This window comes from Papilio xuthus, unplaced genomic scaffold (assembly GCF_000836235.2).
Source record: "Papilio xuthus unplaced genomic scaffold, Pxut_1.1 DF828177.1, whole genome shotgun sequence".
NCBI classification, from domain to species: Eukaryota; Metazoa; Arthropoda; class Insecta; order Lepidoptera; family Papilionidae; genus Papilio; species Papilio xuthus.
Window position 1 is genome coordinate 4,027,442 of NW_013530472.1, and position 19,452 is coordinate 4,046,893.

The following is a 19,452-nucleotide window of genomic DNA, read 5'->3' on the forward strand; positions in this document are numbered from 1 at the left end:
TTTCGACAAGTCATGTGATTGTCGCGCGTCGATCACACATTTTTGATGTTCGTAATGGAATCGCTTCGAAGCGAATGCACGTTGTCTAAACCCCCAGGTTTTTATGGCTATATAGCTTTAGAAACTCACTTATAAAATAAATTCAACACTTCTAAGGTTACTATTTTTTCTATTAATAAATACTTATCTTTGAACATTTATAAGATGTCTGGCGGCAGGAAATCACGTCCGAAAATGTCACAGGAAACACTCCGCCGGCGTCGCTTCCTTCTTATTAACCTAACTTATCTATATTCGTGAGATGTCTGTCCGTCCATCAACGATTCTTTAGTAATTACTATACAATGAGGTGTTTTGTAGATGGGACATAGACCTGACACTGAATAGAATTATAATTAAAAATTATAATTTCTAATCACAAGAATCTACGAAAGATTTTAAGTGTTATTTGGTTCCACAAAGTCGCATAGAAAGATGTATAAATAACAAGAGTCAGACATTAATTATGAATACTGTTACATACTGTATCATTATCAGCTCAATATACGTCCCCACCGAGGGATTCGGAGCCTACCCTAAACCAAGGGTGACTAGGCCATAGTCAACCACGCTGGCCCAGTGCGGGTTGGTTGACTTCACACATATCTTTGAATTTCTTCTCAGATATGTGCAGGTAGCATTACGATGTTTTCCTTCGAACGTCGCATAAATGTTCATATGTAAATCGGAAATCAAAATTGCTATATGGCAGGATTCGAACCCAGGACCTGCAGATTGCAAGTCAAGTGCTTGACCCCTCCGCCGACGCTCCTACTTTATAATAGTTCACTTTTAAATTTAAAATGACGGTTAATAACCAACCACATGTAATAATGTAATTTTAATATCTTTAGTTTTAAAATGTCATTTTCGTGTAGGACACGTTTTATTCCATATGACAATTTGATCCTGGCATTGGCTCGCCGCCAGACCGTGTTTCCTGTTCGTTTTGGACGCTTCGTATACTGTTTGCTAAGTGATGAACGATTTGTTACTCTGCTGATCAAATTTATGCGCTGTCCTCATATTTTATAGTAACAGGGTAGTCAAATTTATGTCTACTTTGTTCTTTTAATTATTATACTGGTCTAGGACTCAACTAATTTATGACCAATGTTATGACCACAATTTAAACCTAAAGGAGTTATTTTTTGATAAAGAAAAATAACGAATACGTAAATAAATAATAAGTGCAAAAGAGAGGTAAAATAATAGCAATTATGTGTTGTTTTTTAAAGTTATACTTCCACTATACAAAGTATTATGTGTTGTCGACAATTATTTTACGTCTTAGAAAAAAATTGAGAAGGAATATGATTTCAGCCCTATATTATTCAAGTCCGTAAAATAAATTAACACGAGCTGCTGATTTATTATCATCTTCTATTTTTCAATGATTTTAACATCAAAGGAAATCATACCTTCACATCTACGATAGCTCAGTGACATTTGTAATGAGAACACCAGGAATTACCTTTGTAATAAACTTTAACTCGTCTGTTCGAAAAGTACGATGCGATTTTGTTTTAAACTTACATCTAGAAATTTCTGCAAGCATTCTTTAGTGTTGCATATCTTTGATAAAAAGAGTAATGTTTATTGAGTACTTTAATATTAACTGTATTTCTCTAACTGTTAATTTCAATGTTTCAAATATTTAAATCTACACTTATTTATATACCAAAAAATCATCTAAGCCTCATTGTGTTAGTCCAAAAACTTACATATCACATCATGAACTTAAATTTGATACATATGAGTAATATAACACATAAATAATATTTCGTAATAAACGCCTGTTGTAAACTATCGTTTCTTGTTTATCTTCACAGTTTATTGGCGATTTTATTCCGGTTCTGTCTGCATTATTTACGACTGGAGGTGTGGTTGCGCTTTATTCTCTAACTGCATCTCGTTTTACGCGAGATATTTTTAGTATTAAAACAGGAACCATCGATTTATATGTTTCTTCTATCTATACAAAAGTAATGTATAAGTGTGTGTGTGTAACTGCTTCATTAAACTACAGTCTGTACACAAACAGTGATAACTTAAAATGCTACTAAACGTTTAAATCGTAGCTAACGAGAAAGGTTTACGTTAAGTGAAAGTGATAGTTTAAGTTTATATATTTAAACTATATAATTTTGGTTAAACTTTCATGCTTTACCATAAATACAATTTCAACTTAAAGTGCCGTTAAAAAAATTCCTTCCAGTTTAGAAAAAGGAAAAGTCTGATTTAAATATGAAAAAAAGTCTGCTCAAGATATATTACGGTAATAATTTCTCATTAACATTTTTAATTTGTCATCGAGCGAAATTAACCCTTTCTGTGGTCACCCGGCCATGTAATGTCCTCGTGTAACTTAGCTTTGAAATTTGTACAACAATTATTACTCATCACCTCCCCTTAGTTAACCCTTCGCGTAATGACGTGTTTTAGTGCTGTGTATAATTAGCTGTTAAGTTGAATCATTCATAAGTGTATTTGAAACATGTTTTTGACGTACGTTACATGTAACATTTTTACTTGATATAATAATAAAAGATGGTCATAATACCAAGGTCATTTCTTTGGACTGGTAAATTATACGATGATTGGTTTATTGTATGATTTAATAATTTGTAATAACATGTTTTAATGCCGTGTTAGGTGTGTTAAGATGAATCAAGAGTGGTAGAACCCGCTTTAACAACTTCGCACGAATTGGCCCGGCTTGCCCGGTGAAATACCACGACCATACAGAAGACAGGCGTGAAGTAGAAGCTATTCCGCGTTTCGTCTGATAAGTGTGCGTCCCGGAGGCCTAATTTAGTCACCTTTCCCTTCCCACCCTTTTTCTCATAAGGAAAGGATGGGAAGTGGAAGTGGACTTTCCGGATGAGAGGATGAATAGAAGGGGAAAATGTATTCATTATGTGCATCCTCTCCTTCGTCGATTAAAGGTAGGCAACGCATATGAAATTGCGTATGTCTATGGGCAACGGTCACTACGCTACTTCAGCGATTTTAGGTGGCCGCTCGAATTTGAACACTTTAGTGATTTCCTTCTGTGCTTTTCTGAATAACAGATTGTGCTAAGATGATTAATTTTGAAATCCAGAAGCTGTTATATTAAAACATTATAAATTAGTTTGTATGTTTAGTGAGATTTTGCTTAAGTGAAATCGCTACCTATTTCTAATCTTTCCTCTTCGATGTTTAAACTAGATATTAATTTTACTTGATAGTTTTCTTGTGCGCCGAGACGGCGCCGCGCAAGCCGTGACTATATACAGGGTTGTAGGTTTAGTAAAAGATAATAATATAATCTTAAAATGAAGAAATTATCAAACATTTAACTTTATGATAATGTTTTGATAAATAGCAAATATAATTCAATCAATCTTAAACAAGATATATGACGTGAGGCTGTACAAATAGAGTATGGATGGAGTATGGTATGGATTATAATTTTACTTATTTTTTCGTGACGAACATTAAGAAACCTATAAAAAATTTAATATAAACATTAAATAAGAATTAAGTATTATATTTAAATTTGACACCCCTTAATATTTTGTAGATATAGCAATAAACGTCGCGACATCGCCTAGTGTTCATGCTCTGCTCCCTCGCCACTCTTCGGCCGTTCTACGTGATAGCCCATTCTCATACCAATATGTATGTTATATACTAAGAAACATATTATGTGTATGCATTTTTAATGTTAAAAAAGCAAAGCACATTATGTAATCTTACTTATTAAAATAATTATAAATGCGAAAGTATAAATAGATGGGCCGATAGATGTTTGTTAGAAGGTACCTCCGGAACGGCTCAATAGATCTTGACAAAAAAATGATTTGATTGACAGTTAGTTGGGTGTAAATTTTTATTATATTTATGAAGCGTCGATTGCTCAGTGGTAAAGCACTTGACTTGCAATCTGCAGGTCCTGGGTTCGAATCCCGCCAATGTGTTTTTCGATTTCCGATTTACATATGCACATTTATCTGACGTTGACGGTGAAAGAAAACATCGTGATGCAACCTGCACATATCTGAGAAGTAATTCAAAGATATGTGTGAAGTTAACCAACCCGCACTTGGCCAGCGTGGCTGACTATGGTCTAATCACCCTTAACTTTGGGTTCGGCTCCGAGCCCCTCGGTGGGGACGTATAGTGAGCTGATGATGAAATTTATATTATTATGGGTAAAGAAACTGTCTGAAAAACGGCAAATATTCAATTTCATTTCATTGCAGACTTTTCCATCAGTTTAATGGTCAAATATTTGACGATGTTCTGCACTACGATGTATAGTATGCATCCACAAATAGAGCTTTTATCACGAACACTCCATCTCATATAATCCTTAACACAATGGAATAAAGTTCAAAATACCTTGTAATAATTCTAAACATGTATATGAGTCAGTGAGGCAATACGTAGGGTTGTGTTATCCATTGTTTCTATTAGGGTTGATGCTCGTCTGATCAATACTTTTACCCTAAATATTGTAATGAGACATGGGAAACCTTACAAAATAGGTCGCATATGATCCGTCGTTAAATAATATTGATAAAATAACATTCAAAGAGGTTTTATTGAAGCTGTTGTAGCAAGCTTTATAGCTCGTCCAATTTTGTTTTTAAAGCACACTCCTTGCTATTCTGATACCCTATTAAGTTTGTTACTATCTGTAGGTGTGTAGAAGTAGTTAAATATACAAAAAAAGATTTTCATTTTAAAAGTCAGCCATATTGAATAGCTATAGAGAAGTCTTGAATGTAATGCGACCGAGATCTATTATACCCGTCTACCGCATTGATGGAATTTTCCAGAACATCCCTTCTGGATTCTTTCCAACATGAAATTGATACCCAATAGATTACCAACGTCCTATATAAATATTTTACTTTCGCCTTGATTAGAAAGTGTCTTATATTTCTTTTTCTGACATCCTTATGGCTATTTGCCAGGGTGTTCTTTTGCCAATTCATGGCTTAGCAAAACTTTATATTCGATTTTTGTGTCATCCCATAACAAGAAATTTGCTAGGTACAATATTAGAAAAGAATAAGTACATAATAATCTACGTAATTATAAATAGATGTTAAAAGTCTCCAGCACCACAAATATCACACCTGCTTTGAGGTCTGATTGTGGAATTGTGTCGTAGTCAGCGTATTCCTACTACTGTTAGATTCGTACTCAGAAAGATTGTAGATTGATTTAGTACATTAATATTAATATTGAATGTTGCTACTTTGATATTGCTTGGCTTTTATTTAGACTTTCATTAGCTTCAAAGAAGTTACTTCTAAGTGTTAATCGCCTTAAATAGTAAGTATCCTACGCTGAACTGTTTAATACGATACAGTCTAGAATATTCTCCGCTTAATAACTGTTATTTGACCAAGAAGTAGTTTCGCTAAGACGAAACTCGAGCACAGTGTGCATTATCTAGGTTCGTAAAACTGAATGGTTTTACATTAAAGTGGAAAAATGTTTTTATATGCACATGTTTTTAACATTTTCCTGGTTTCAGTTTTCTTAGATCTTTGGTAAAGTTCTATATAAGTTTTGTTATAATAAATGTTAACCTTTTTGTCTTTATAGCTTTGACGCTTTATTGCTGTTACATTTGCGTCATCTTATATATCAAATTCTCGTGTCATAATTTTCGTTCTCATACTCCTCCGAAACGGCTTGACCGATTCTTATGAAATTTTGTGAGCATATTGAGTAGGTCTGAGAATCGGCCAACATCTATTTTTAAACCCGCGCGGACGGAGTCGCGGGCGACAGCTAGTAATAAATAATTTTAAAAGCTCTATAAAATCATAAAATGTTAAATTATTTGACAGCTATTTTCTTGGTTTATGTATGAAAAATGATACCATAATTTCAACGTAAAATAATGTAAATAACTTTCTTAGTTTGTCGTAAACAAAAGACGTCACAGAATTTCCAAGCTAGAAAATTCTGCAAAATAAATCTTATTTCCATGTTGGGCATAAAATCGTATCGAGTTAGTACTGACGTGTTTTCAAGGCGAGTCTAGCCTTGGCTGAGAGTCCTTCAGTTTTGGAGCAAGTCCAAGATGCGTCACACTCATACATCACCAGTAAAGAACACGACACTGGTACGACACGACCGACGCGACGCAATAAACCTCAACAAATGTCCAACTCATTTTAAAAATAAAACTCAACAAATGTTCAACTCATTTTTGGCCGCGACTGTACTTTTGTGCGCTTTTAACGTGCATTTTATACAGATTATTTAAAGTAGTACATAAAAATGGCACTCCAACTTTCGCTTGTAATTTCCAGATAAGGTTTCATTTTGCTAAAGACAAAATACAGTAATAGAATTAAATAAAAAAGATTTAATAGTTAATGTCACAACGCCAGTCGCTTTACTATTCGTAACTATATTTTTTTTGTCTACTAATAAGAGGAATGTCAATTTGTCTAGCTTACCTGTGGCAGACGGCTAGTAAATCATTCCTACACATATGCGGCACATTTGAAAACACATTTTCATTTAAAGCCACACGCCACAGCGGGCGTATGTAAAATGACGTTGTTTACATGCATAATTTACTATTTACATAAATAAGGTATTCGGGACATTTGTGGGTTCAGAACAGCTTCTTATGTTTTATGAATATTAATGTGATTTTGTCACAAGTAATAACTGTACGCGACTGTACTTATGAATGGAACGTAACGAAGGAACGTAAGATTACATTTTGTTTAAAATATCTAGTAAATAATTTTGAGTGTAATTTTTCATTATCAAAAGGAAAAAACAATAATAATTTAGTAATAAATTCGTGGTAAAATAAAAACTGCATTTAAGTTTAATTAATCTCCCTACATTTTAGGTTAGGATTTCAAATATAAAGTTATTTCACGTCATTTAAATTTCTCACAGAAACTATTCTAAATGCGAGTGCCCACAATCCCCCGGGGCGGGCCAGTAATGGAAAACAGGTGGAATTTTTCATCAAGAAAGTCTGCAAATGTGTTCAAATATATTCATCAAAACAAAACCCCTGTGAGAAAAAACATGTTTCATCGACTAAGTAATTTTGCTATTCGTAAAATACCAAATTAAAAAAAACCATAGACATAATATCGATAGTTAAAATATCTGTGAGATCTGAAAAAATCTTTTATAATCTGTTAAATAATCGTGAGTTATCTGTGATGTGTTCATTAATGGATCTATCAAGTTCACCGCTCCTTATCCCAAAGGAGATCCCGATAGCTTTCATTAAAGTATAAAAATAAACAAGTTGGCGGTGGCATATTAAAAGCACTATGAAAATATCGATCCATAGTATACCCTACGTCCTGAAAAGGGTTACCATATTTACTTTGAATTAGACGGACATTTTTCGTATCACGATTAAATAAAATTCTTGTGCATGAAAAGCATTAACTTCGGTCTCAAGAGATTTTTAGACAAAAAATGCAATAAAAGAATTAAACTACTTCATGTTAACTTCGGTAAGATGACAAAAGACAATTTATATTTAATAGATGAACTAAAAAAATCAGTTTTATAAATATCATTTTCTAAATAAAAATATTTATAAGATAAATACTTCTTTTAATATTCAAAATCACAATTTACAAACTTGAAATTTTCAGTCCAATTTATCCTTTTCCCGATAGTAAGGTGGTTACCGTAGTCCTGTAGGATTTCGTCGCCTGTTAGTTCGTTTCCGCACGGCGAACGCGTACGTCGGTTCTCGCTTCCCGAGTTACAAATTTAAAATTCCATGCGCCTTTGAGGATGGTCGGTTTTTAATTTTACTTACCCTAGTTGTTAAAGTGTCTGTGAAGTTGAAAAAGTGATTTATTACGTCTTTTTAAAACAGTGTCTACAGTGTAATTTTTACGTTTTATTATCTTCTACTTTGTTTATGGTTAAATTTAAATTCATTATTTATCTTCATAAGTACAATAGTAAAAATAAAAACACACTACAGATGCAGTAAACCGCTACAACCTTATTATTACGCTAAATTATTAACGCAAAATTTAAAACACAAAGGAACGGAAAAATTATAGCCAAATGACAATAAGGTGACCCAGGTGAATCAAAGACAATACTAATCGTATGGCAATTAATAAAATTGTTTAAAAATAATTTTTAAAATGTATTTTGCACATGTGATTAAATATTTTAGGATAGTTTATGGCATTAAAATTATATAGTTCAGAAAACCTTCTCCGGGAATCGATAGCAAATGAAATTATGTTAGTAGTTAATAATAAGCTTATGACATAAATTTATGCTTTACAGCAGCACTTATAATCATTAATCAAGTCCTAAGGGAGACACTAAATGTAGATTTAGTACTAACTTACACTACGGGGTTATTTAAGTAACTATGAAACATATTTTAACAGCATATTTTAAAAGCATAGCTAAGTCTATACCTCATGTAGCATACTTTAGTACACGAAGATTAGATACAAAAAAAATCCTAACTTCCCCTTCTGAAAAAAAGAAAAGCTAATAGAATCAAAAAATATCCCCTGTTCAAACATCAGACCGAACGCTAAATTTTATTATACTTTTTGCAATTCATTAGCTAATGAGCATTTAGCTAACTTATCAGACTTGTTTTGCTTAGTAAATTGTATTTAGCGTAACTTTACCACTCCATTCTATCCCCTAAAGAAGGTGCTGCAGTAGCCTTTAATTTATTATCTGTGGGATTAGAGACTGCGGTCGTCGTCTCTTAATTTAATCAGAACTTGAGAAGCTCTAAACATTTACTTTTGATAAGCAAGATATTTAAGAAGGGTTGAGTTAATAAAATCTAATCCGTATACGTATTTATATATCTATAACACAGAAATTAAATATTAATATTACTAATATTATAAATACGAAAGTTTGGATGATATGTTAGAAACTATTTCCAGAATGACTGCTTGGATCTCGTTGAAATTTGGCATAGACAACATAGTATAGAAGAACACATAGGCTAATTACGTTTTTTTATTCCGCTCGGACGTAGTCGCGGGTGGATGTTTGCTATTAAAATATTGTATGAAAATTATTTATTTAATTTATAAGTCGAAATTAAACCATAATAATTGTAGTTTTAACTATTTAACCTTATTCGCAGTGAAAAAACAAAGTTTATTCATATGTACTAAAATATGTTTCGTCAATAAGTGAGCAACACTCTTGGATGAAACTCCATATTCGATATTGAAGGACTGCATCGAACCTTTTAGGTCAACAAGTCGCCCCTTGACTTGAAAGGCGTCTCATTAAAGCGGACTGAGGGAAAGCCACAGGATAGAAAAACTCAATACAATAGACTGCCAAGTTCTTTTTTATTAATCTACATTTTTTAATCTGTATAAAAAAAAATTGTGAAATTTTGAAGTTGTATTCGGTTGATCAATTTAGTGTTTTAAGATTTCTCTTCTAGCACGGATAACAATTCTTTTTTATAATGATTTGACCATATCTTAGTTTATAATTATTATTAATCAATCCCTTATCCTAGGTTGCACCTTTTATATCTAATACTAGCTGTCGCCCGCGACTCCGTCCGCGGAGATGTATAAAAAAACTTAATATATAGAGAAGAAGGCATAAATTCGAAAAAAAAATGAATAAATAGTATCCTATGTCCGTCTCCTGGCTCTAACCTCCTCAATAATTGTCAACCATATCGGTAAAGCCGTTCTTGAGATATAAATAGTGTAACTAACACGACTTTCTATTATATATATAGATTTATAACTACAACACCTACGAAGCTTATAAAATGTTATAAAAAAGGGTTAAAGACTTCCGTTTTTCTTGTGAATGTTAATTATTCTCTTAATTCTAACACGGAAAACCTTTTACATTTACTATGGTTGTTGTAAAAGCTTTACTAGGGACGGATAAAATTTAGGTCGTTGTTGCGTCTGCAGTGCGGTGCTATCCAAATATTACTGGTGAGATACAAAGCATTGTCATAATGCGGGAAACATGTAAATTTTGGCAATATTTCGCATTCAGGTTGTAAAACATACAATATCAAAATGTGAATAGATATTTCTAGCTTTTATATTACAAAAATATACACAAAGGAAAGAGCGATTAATATTAGAACATGATATCTTACTAATATTATAAATGCGAATGTTTAGATGTTTGTTTGAAGGTATCTCCAGAACGGTTGAACGGATCTCGATGAAATTTTGCATACATATAGAACATAGTCTGGAAGAACGTATCGCCTATACGTTACTAATAATGTTATTTTTTTAATTCTGCGCAGACGGACTCGGGGGCTACAGCTAATTGTTAATAAAAACAAAGTATATTACTATCTCACCTTTTTAAAGTAGAATGAAAGGAATGGCAATATTTTTTGTACAACTGCTCATATATTTATCCGAGTAACTGATCTCCATTGTCTAACAAACGTGACCGGTGTTGGATAACACTTCGATAAAACAACACCGGATGTCTCACATCCGAGACACTTCCAATTGCAAGCACTTTGATCTATTTTAAGCGGCTGTTACCCGTCTCTTGTAAACATAGATTGATAGCGCTTTATCCCTTAAATTAACAAAATAACAAACCCGTATCGGGAAAGCGCGCCATAAAATTTAAAAATGGAACGTTTTTAGAACTTTTTTTTTAACTAATAAGGTGGCAAACGAACGAGCGGCCACCTGAAATTGCTGAAATAGCGAAGTGACCGTTGCCCATAGACATACGCAATTGCATATGCGTTGCCTACATTTAATCAACGGAGGAGAAGATGCACAGAAAGAAAATATTTTCCCTTTCCTTGCATCCTCTCTTCCGGAAAATCCCCTTCCACTTTCCATTCTTTCCTTATAAGAAAAAAGGTGGGAAGGGAAAAAGGACTAAAGTAACTTTTTAAATTAAGAACGAAACGAAAGTCACCAACATTCGTTTTTTTTTAAGTAATGATAAAAACATTTGTGCTATAGGATATTCCTATGATTTAAAACATTAGACGAAAAACTTTTGGATATCTGTGTAAAATATGAGTGTGAGGGGCGTGAATCATAAACAACGCGGTGAATATAACTTTTTTTTTATTCTTTACAACTTCCGTTGAATGCTTTCAAAAATTAACAGCTCATAACCACAGACTAAATAAGGAAGTTAGTAAATCAACGATTCATCGCAGTTAGCTGGTAACAGTTTAATTAGGCGGAGCATAGTAATGAACCAAGTCCTGTGTTAATCATTAAAACTTGAAAGCGAAACTAACGTTCGTCTTTATTATACGTAGGCCCTATATTTATTACGAATTAAAATGAAGGTTTGTTTGTTTAACTTTTACATCTTTAACCCTTATTGTGGCAAGATTTCTTTTTTGAAGAAAAGCAAAAAAAAAGTTAAAAATTATTTTATAGTGTTTGTAAACAAAATGAACATAAGGGTTAATTCACAGATTATCATAAAATTTTACATACCTAATTTGACCACAACATTCTTTAAAACGACTCAAAGTTTTCTATGTGTAGTAATCAGTTGACGTTTTTATTTTCAAATTTAATTTTAACAAAACTAATTTCGTTGCATATCCAAGCTACCGTATCTCGCGCTAGGAAACTTATATTTAATTATCTTTAGTCCAAAAGTCTTAACGGGTATTTCCATTAGTATCTTAGGATCATCTCCATGGTTATTGCTTATTTGTGTTTTGGAGCGAAGTGTTGCCAGATTTAGAAAGCTGTCTGCCATCCGCGGCCCTCCGTCGCCGTCGCCGCGGCGCGCCGTGACTCAGGCAAATTACCGCGTTTGTGATTAACGATATCTATTCCTGTATTCTCGTTGGTCGCTTCATCCCTGCCCTTTGTTTATGGTTCACATTATTGTTTAAAAAAATAGTTTAATTATTTTCTATACAATAATATGCCGACCATTTTTTTTTTATTAAAATAAATGTCATTGGCATTTTATCTTTATGCCGCCTGCGACTCCGTCCGCGTAGAATGAAATAAGACTTTTATTAAGACCTCTTAATATCTCTTTTATTAAAATCTATTAAGACCATCATAAGATAAATCCGTTCATCCGTACCCGAGTTTTAGCGAGACTAACGAACAACAATTGATTTTATATATATATGTAGATTATATTTTTTCTAATGAAATTATAGTTTTGTGATTTTCTAACCTAACAGGACTAATTGAATATGCGTAGAGACATTGTATAGTGAAGAGAAATTTTAACAAAGTGAATGAACGATACTTTTAGTGAGTGGTTAATTCATTCAAAAAAAGACAAGAAACTTGCGGAATGACGGTTACAAAACCCTACGTGGACCTGAGTAAGTATAAATAAAGGATTAAAAATGGTGGTAACATTTAAATTAAATGAAATAAGTGATTATTTTTTCAACGCGTATTTATTCAACGAATACGAAATTAAAAATTACTATAATCTATAATTGAGTTCCTTTTATTATGTAAAGCCTTAATTACTATAATATAGTATAGTTTTGGAGCCTACTCTATGCAAACAAAGAAACAAATCTTTCCTCTTTGTAATATTAGTATTATTAGGAAGAAAATCCGACACTGTACCGGTGTACTGGCACAACACTAGCCTTACTAAAATGTCGACGTTTATATCCCCTCACTAATCATTCTGACACTTGACTTTGTAATAAAAGCGCGCCATTCGCGCAAAAGGATTCTAATTAATAATGTCTAAAAGTATTAGATAAAAATCTGCTCTGTGCCACGGCCTGTGTGATCGGACCCTTAGAGATTAGGAAACATACTCACAACAAAACTGTGTTGGGGGCAAACTGTAGACTAGATGCTATCGGTTCAAATGGAAGCCGTATGTAAGTTGTTGAGGGTATAAGAAACCTTTGAGTAAACATTTTAATATCGCTAAGTAATTTCTTTCTCTTCAATTACACAGTTAACAAAGTTTGTAGAATTTAATTAAACTTTGTTCTAAAACTTTAGATGAACCTCAATCTTAAAAACGTCCTTTGCTATGTTTTCAAGCCTTTTGAGTATTACATCGAATCAAGAATTTTTCTTTTAATTATTTAACGTCATTTAAAACCTCTTTACATTTTAATCCAATTCATTATTTGTTGGCAACACATCGATGTACTGGTCAGAGTTAACGCATGTCTACAATCCCGTTTAAATTGGTCCCGGGAATTCCCTCTCCATTTATTTTGCAGGTAATCCAATGCTGTTCCAATGTACTTAATTTAATCCCTTCGTCTGAATCCTTAAGCGGATCGCTTTGGGATATCCGTTACTTCTCTCTTCGAATGTAATCGAAATTCAAACAATAAAATCAATACGTGGTCTTAAAACTATCTAACAAACATGTTTTTATTTGTTCATATGAATTACAAAGTGGTACCATAACAATCCTGCAGCATAGATAACAAATTATCATAGATTAAGTTACAATTTTTTTTTAATATTTGAATTCTTACAACGTAAATTTTACAATCAATCATCATTATTGATCTTAGTAATATAATACTTCCGTATATTATTAAACTATATTATGGAGTGTATATTGCATTACATAATCTAGATGCTGCGGTTAACCAAGGTTTGAAACTTGTCACCGCAGACTACTGATTCCTATCTAAATGTAGCAATATATCGCAAGTGGATTTAATTTTAGTGATATTGTACTCGCTTGCTCAAAATCTGGTTACATTGTTGCAAATTCTCTGATAACGTAGGTTAAACAATGCAAGAGAATATTATTTCTTAACTTTCTTTGACATTTTTAATGGTTGTTTTTATGAAATCGATCAATTCTACTTTGATGTTTTTGAACAATTTTAATAGACTTTTTAAAGTATGTAGTAGTCACCAAATCGAATAAATCTAAATATATCGATATTAATGTCTTTTATGACGTCAGTTTTACTAAAAAAAATATGTATTATAAATGAAATACTGATAATTTTTAAATAATTTCAGGTCCGCGCCATGGAGCAGCGGCTCTGCGAGTGGCCGGCGGGTGCTGAGGGCGCACCGAGAGCCATCTCGCGACTAGAGGGCCAAATTGAAGAACAGGTACAACTGTTTAATACTTGTAATTTTAATCACATTGTAATAAAAATATTTTCTTATTAAGTGTGCAATGAAGCCAAGTAAAAAAATAATTAATTAATTGCCTAATTATAATTCTAATATTTCTAAACAACGTCGCGTTGACTCGGGTATTGCTGTCAACGGATCTTTTACGTCACTAAGTATACGTCACATTGACGTATTACAAGTTTGTTTGGGGTCGTTTGTTTTTAAAAATGCATTTTATATGAAACTATGAATTAAAACATAATTAATTTTACGATCGAAGCTTTTTGTAAGTGTTGGTGATTACAAATAATGTAAATCAAAGCAAAACAAAATGCAGGTAAAACTTTTGTGTACATTCGTATTTACTACTTTGTCGTTATCCAATATGAATATATTTATATCAAAATTACAAAGAAGTTAATTTCGATTAATATTATACTCTAGAATTATATCAAGTAATAATTTTAGACACGTCCAAATAACTTCTACTTCTGAAAACATGACTTTGTTTACAAAATTTTTTCGAAGTTATTTCTACCTGAACATCAATTTATTTCTTATCTGAATTGAATGTATAATAATACTCAATATAATACTCAAATACTGGAATTATTTAAGGTTTAAAAATCTAAATTTACATTAATTTTTATTCCAAATACATCTGTTTGCATGTAGAATCATATTTTGTCATGTTATAACATGTTTCATTTCTCTAGAAGCAGCTGCGACTCCAAGACGCGAAACAGGTGGAAGCTAAAGCCGCCAGGATTAAAGAGTGGGTGACCAACAAGTTGCGTGAACTGGAGCAGCAGAACCAGTTGTTAAGGGAGCAGAACGACCGCTGCAACCAACAGCTAGAACTCCTCAGGAATCACATTGCAGCACAGGGCACCAGGAATTGTGCTGTAAGTTGAACTTAACACCGCCAATGTTACAGATAAAATAACATAGTAAATTAACAAAGTTTAAGAAGAATTATGGTTATTTTGAGCAAATTAGTACAGATGAGTGTTACATATAACCAAAGTATACATATTCAGCCTAAGCTTGATATGATATTTTGTGCAATAATTATGCTTTAACTCATTTAAAACTAAAAATATTAGCAAACATCACTTACAAAGCATATCCACATATATTTGCTAATATCAACACCACCACATATATTTGCTCAAGGGTTAGGCACTTGATTTGTAATCTGCAGGACCTGGGTTCGAATCCCACCATGTACCAATGTGTTTTACGACTGTCATTTACATACATACATTTATCCAACGTTCTTATGGTGAAGGAAAACATTGTGATGCAATATTCAGGTATGTGTGAGAAATTCAAAGATATGTGTGAAGTCAACCAACCAGCACTGGGCTAGTAGTGATTGAATATGGCCTTGTCACCCCTTTAGGTAGGCTCCGAGCCCCTCAATGGGGATATATAGTGAACTGATGATGATGATACATTTCTCATGTCGTTTTTGTAATATGTAATACAACATTTTAACAACAATATGTAATGATCATGAAAGTAGAAAATACCCAGAATCGACAATAGGTGACAATATAAAATTGACTTCTCAGTTAACAACTCGAGCGAGTCTATCTCTCGAGGTGAGGAGTGAGGAAGGTTCCAGAACTTCGACGAGCCTTTTGGCCGCGAACAGACGACGATCAGAGAGCCTCGAAGGGCCCCAGGTAGCGGTTGTAATATTAGGAAAGCTATGATTTTTATTGCCAGCAGTTTAATTTGGTTTATTCGCACTTAGATTGTATTTTTATGAGTTGTTATTTAGAGGGTCCCTTACTGTAGATTTCTCAAGCTAAAGAACTCACTAAGGCCCTTAGTAAACATTGAGGACCCTGTGGCAATTGTGATAATTCTCAGATTTTTAAACATTTTTTTTGTTACAAAATTTTATCTAACCATGGTAATTGTTTGGACAATAAATTATTCTATGTAAAAAATGTACCTAGGGATTTAAATTAATAATTAAGTTGTTAAAATTATGCACTATTCTAGATTTGCTTACTTTAGATTTTTTCCATTAATCGATTAAAATTAAGCATTTAACTGAATAATATTTAGGATTGTGGAAATATAAATATTTTCTAATATTTAATATTTATAATTGTAATATTTATTATTGTAGTATTTAATAGTACAACTAAACTCGTATTTTAATCTTTTTAACTTTAGGAAGTAACCGAAGTACTATAAATATACTATAAATGGTTTGTATAAGATGAAAACATATAACAAAAAATCCTAAAGAAATATATGACATTACATAAATATTACGTAGTTAATTAAAAATAATCCATACATCACTACAAACATGCAAATCGATGCTTTATTCTCCTTTCTTTGCATTACACCAACAACATAATCAAATAACATGATATACATGTAATGACGTCATTCTTCAGCTACCCAACTCGGAGCCCCACTACAGCACGCCTGCGAGACATCGAAGGAACCTGTCTATTGGTGCTACAAATCTTATGCAGAGTACCAACGCCAACCAAGCTCTAAATACTATGAATAGGACGATGGATGAGAGGACCACGGCTAGCTTGCTTGATGATGATTTAGCGGTAATTATTTTAAACACTTTACATGCCATCAACATTTTCTCATATGACTCAATATGCCAGATGGCATTGAATGTGTTAAATTAAGAATTTCTTATAACAATAGAGAAATACAAAATAGAGTTTTTTAAAACATTTTTGATTGGGTTAATAACTGAATGGTACTTACTATGATATTTTACTAGCTATAGCCCGCGACTCCATTCGCTCTGAATTAAAAATACTTAGCACCCTATGTGTTCTTCCAAATTATGTTTTACATCTGTGCCAAATTTTAGTGGGATCATTACAGCCGTTGTTGAGATATCTTCACATCTAAACATTTGCATTTATAATATTAGTAAGATATAAGTATTTTGTATATAAAACTTGTTGGTTTTCCTTAATGTTGGTATGACAGTATGTTTTTTTTTCTACAGGCTGCCGTAGAAAATCTAGTTGTACTGCCAACGACTCCTAACACATCGACTGACGGAGATACGACACACGATTACGCTGAAATTTATACACCTAGTAGAGGTATGAAAGCTTTTTACACTTAAAACAATGTCTAATGCCTGGTTTCTGAAGTTTCCAGTTTACTTTTTATTAGCTATTGATAACGTAATCGTCCATTAACTTTCGTTGTATTTCTGATTATGAAGAAACTGTCCAATTGTGTTTTTGTATAATTTTTATTGTTACACTACAGCTTTTAAAGTGATCACTAAGGAGGTTCCTTAGTGTAGATTTAGTATAGTATATGTGTAATAAAGGATTGTTGAAGTGATCATAGAATGAGTCGTTAGTGTTGTACGGATGTGTTGTCAGAGCGCACGCCGGCGTGGCAGGGCGCAGTGAACGTGGTGGTGCAGGGACACAGCCGCGGCTCCACCGCCGACAGCTCGGCCTCCGACAACCCCCGGCCCCCCACACCGCCCCTGCACCGCTTCCCCAGCTGGGAGGCCAAGATATACCAGGTGGGATACCGGATAAATACCAAATGGGACAAAGAGAACCCCTCCCACCGATATTAGCTTTAGCCCCGGACTTCGACTGCGTGGAATTAAAAAAAAAACTTCTTATGAAGTCTATGTAGTCTTTCAGCCATGGTCTAGATGTGTCAAATTTCATCGAAATCCGTTAAGCCTTTTTTAAAATACGTACTTATAAACATCCATACATCCAAACTTTTGAGGAACAAATAAAGAGGAAAGATTTGATTGTTTGTTTGTATTGAAAAAGCTCTGAAAGTACTGAACCGAATCAAAAAAATTCTTCACTATTCCTGACATTAGCTACATTTAATACTAGATTTTTCTTCTAATTTCGCGCGGAAAAGTTAATTTCATCATAATCCTAGTCAATTTCGACACATTACGAAATTCACTTTCTACCATTATTTGGTAGACTAAAATTGAAGTTATGTAAACTTAACAACGAAATTTTAACCTTTTTAACCTCCAAAGGTTGCGGACGACGGTCTCCAACAGTCAGTGGAGGAGGAACTGAGCCCTCCGCCCTGTCCCCGACCTATGCACGAGTCTACTAGTTATCAGGATTTATCTGTACCTGTATACGCCACGGTTAAAGGAGTAAGTTAATTATAACCTTAAAATTTAAACATCCCCAAAATAGCTTTTCTCTCAAAAAAAAAACAAAGCGTAATAACAAAAAATATTTATCTACCAAATTGATTGTTTATATTTTTATTTACAAAACATTCTATTGTATAATATTTTAATTGTTTTTATTAAGAATGTTTACTTTTGTAATTACAGAGAGCGAGTCAGATCAGATCGATGCCGTTCACAGGCGACTCGTCTGACGATTCCTCTGACGGGGAGGAGTCTATGGGCGTTACCGTACAGAACACGCCCCATCACCATCCTTATGGTAAATATTACAACATAACTCACACACGTAACACAGAGGAGTAGGCAGAGACCACAGATCTCCATTTAACAAGACCTGGATACACCTCTATCGCTTTTTCTATTCATACATTTACACATACTATGGTACTTAAGGTATTTCAAAATTGACAAGCATTTATGTGAAGAATTATTTACTAGTTGTAATTAATAAAAACTCCATTTGTGGCCTATAAGTGTTCTTCCAGACTATGTTCTACATCTATGTCAAATTTCAGCGAGATCCATGCAACCGTTCTGGAGATACAAACAAACATCCATTCACCTAAACTTTTGCATTTATAATATTAGTAAGATGTTGTAAAAGAGGGGCGTCTGGTAACACTTAATACCATCTTTCATCTCCAGGTGGGCACTCATCGAATCAAATGGCAATGAACAACGTGACGATGACGAGCATGTTGCCGAGCTCCATCCAGCAGTCCAGCCACGGCCTGCTGGCCAACACCAACGGCCAGTGCAGCTCATCCGACACCAGCCTCAGCGCTAGCAGCCCCTCCAAGAGTGTGAAGACCAGCTCCAGTCTCAGCCCCGCCAAGAGGTCTAGTAGCGGCTCGCCCAGTAAGCAGAGCAAGACTAGAGGTAATTGGTTTCTTATACATTATTTATTAGAATATTGTAAAATCAAATTTCAATTTCAATTGGTACTCATTTTTGTTTTATGTCTAATGGTTGATTTCTGAGATCCGAATCTCTGTATAAAAACATATTGTTGTCTTTGTTTTGTCAAAGATGATGAAAGGGATGAAGATATGTTTAGACAGTTTTGGTATTTTCCACAAGACAGACATAAAATAATAACCGACCGTCAAACAAGCAATTTTTGTT

General features: G+C 33.5%; 1 protein-coding gene across 12 annotated transcripts in view; it reads left to right on the forward strand.

The window, feature by feature from the left end:
* The window catches only part of LOC106113776 (uncharacterized protein CG43867), a 219,118-nt gene that overhangs the window by 188,552 nt on the left and 11,114 nt on the right, over window positions 1-19,452 (forward strand). For 9 of the 12 annotated variants that reach the window (XM_013306729.1, XM_013306730.1, XM_013306735.1 and 6 more), the window contains 9 exons: window positions 14,022-14,117; window positions 14,840-15,028; window positions 15,701-15,814; window positions 16,547-16,714; window positions 17,131-17,230; window positions 17,522-17,670; window positions 18,160-18,285; window positions 18,472-18,586; window positions 18,973-19,206. In XM_013306729.1, the coding sequence (XP_013162183.1) occupies window positions 14,022-14,117; window positions 14,840-15,028; window positions 15,701-15,814; window positions 16,547-16,714; window positions 17,131-17,230; window positions 17,522-17,670; window positions 18,160-18,285; window positions 18,472-18,586; window positions 18,973-19,206 (1,291 nt within the window). Of the gene's footprint in view, window positions 1-14,021; window positions 14,118-14,332; window positions 14,461-14,839; window positions 15,029-15,700; window positions 15,815-16,546; window positions 16,715-17,130; window positions 17,231-17,521; window positions 17,671-18,159; window positions 18,286-18,471; window positions 18,587-18,972; window positions 19,207-19,452 lie in introns of those variants that run through there. The other 3 variants (XM_013306740.1, XM_013306741.1, XM_013306733.1) reach the window with 3 other exon arrangements.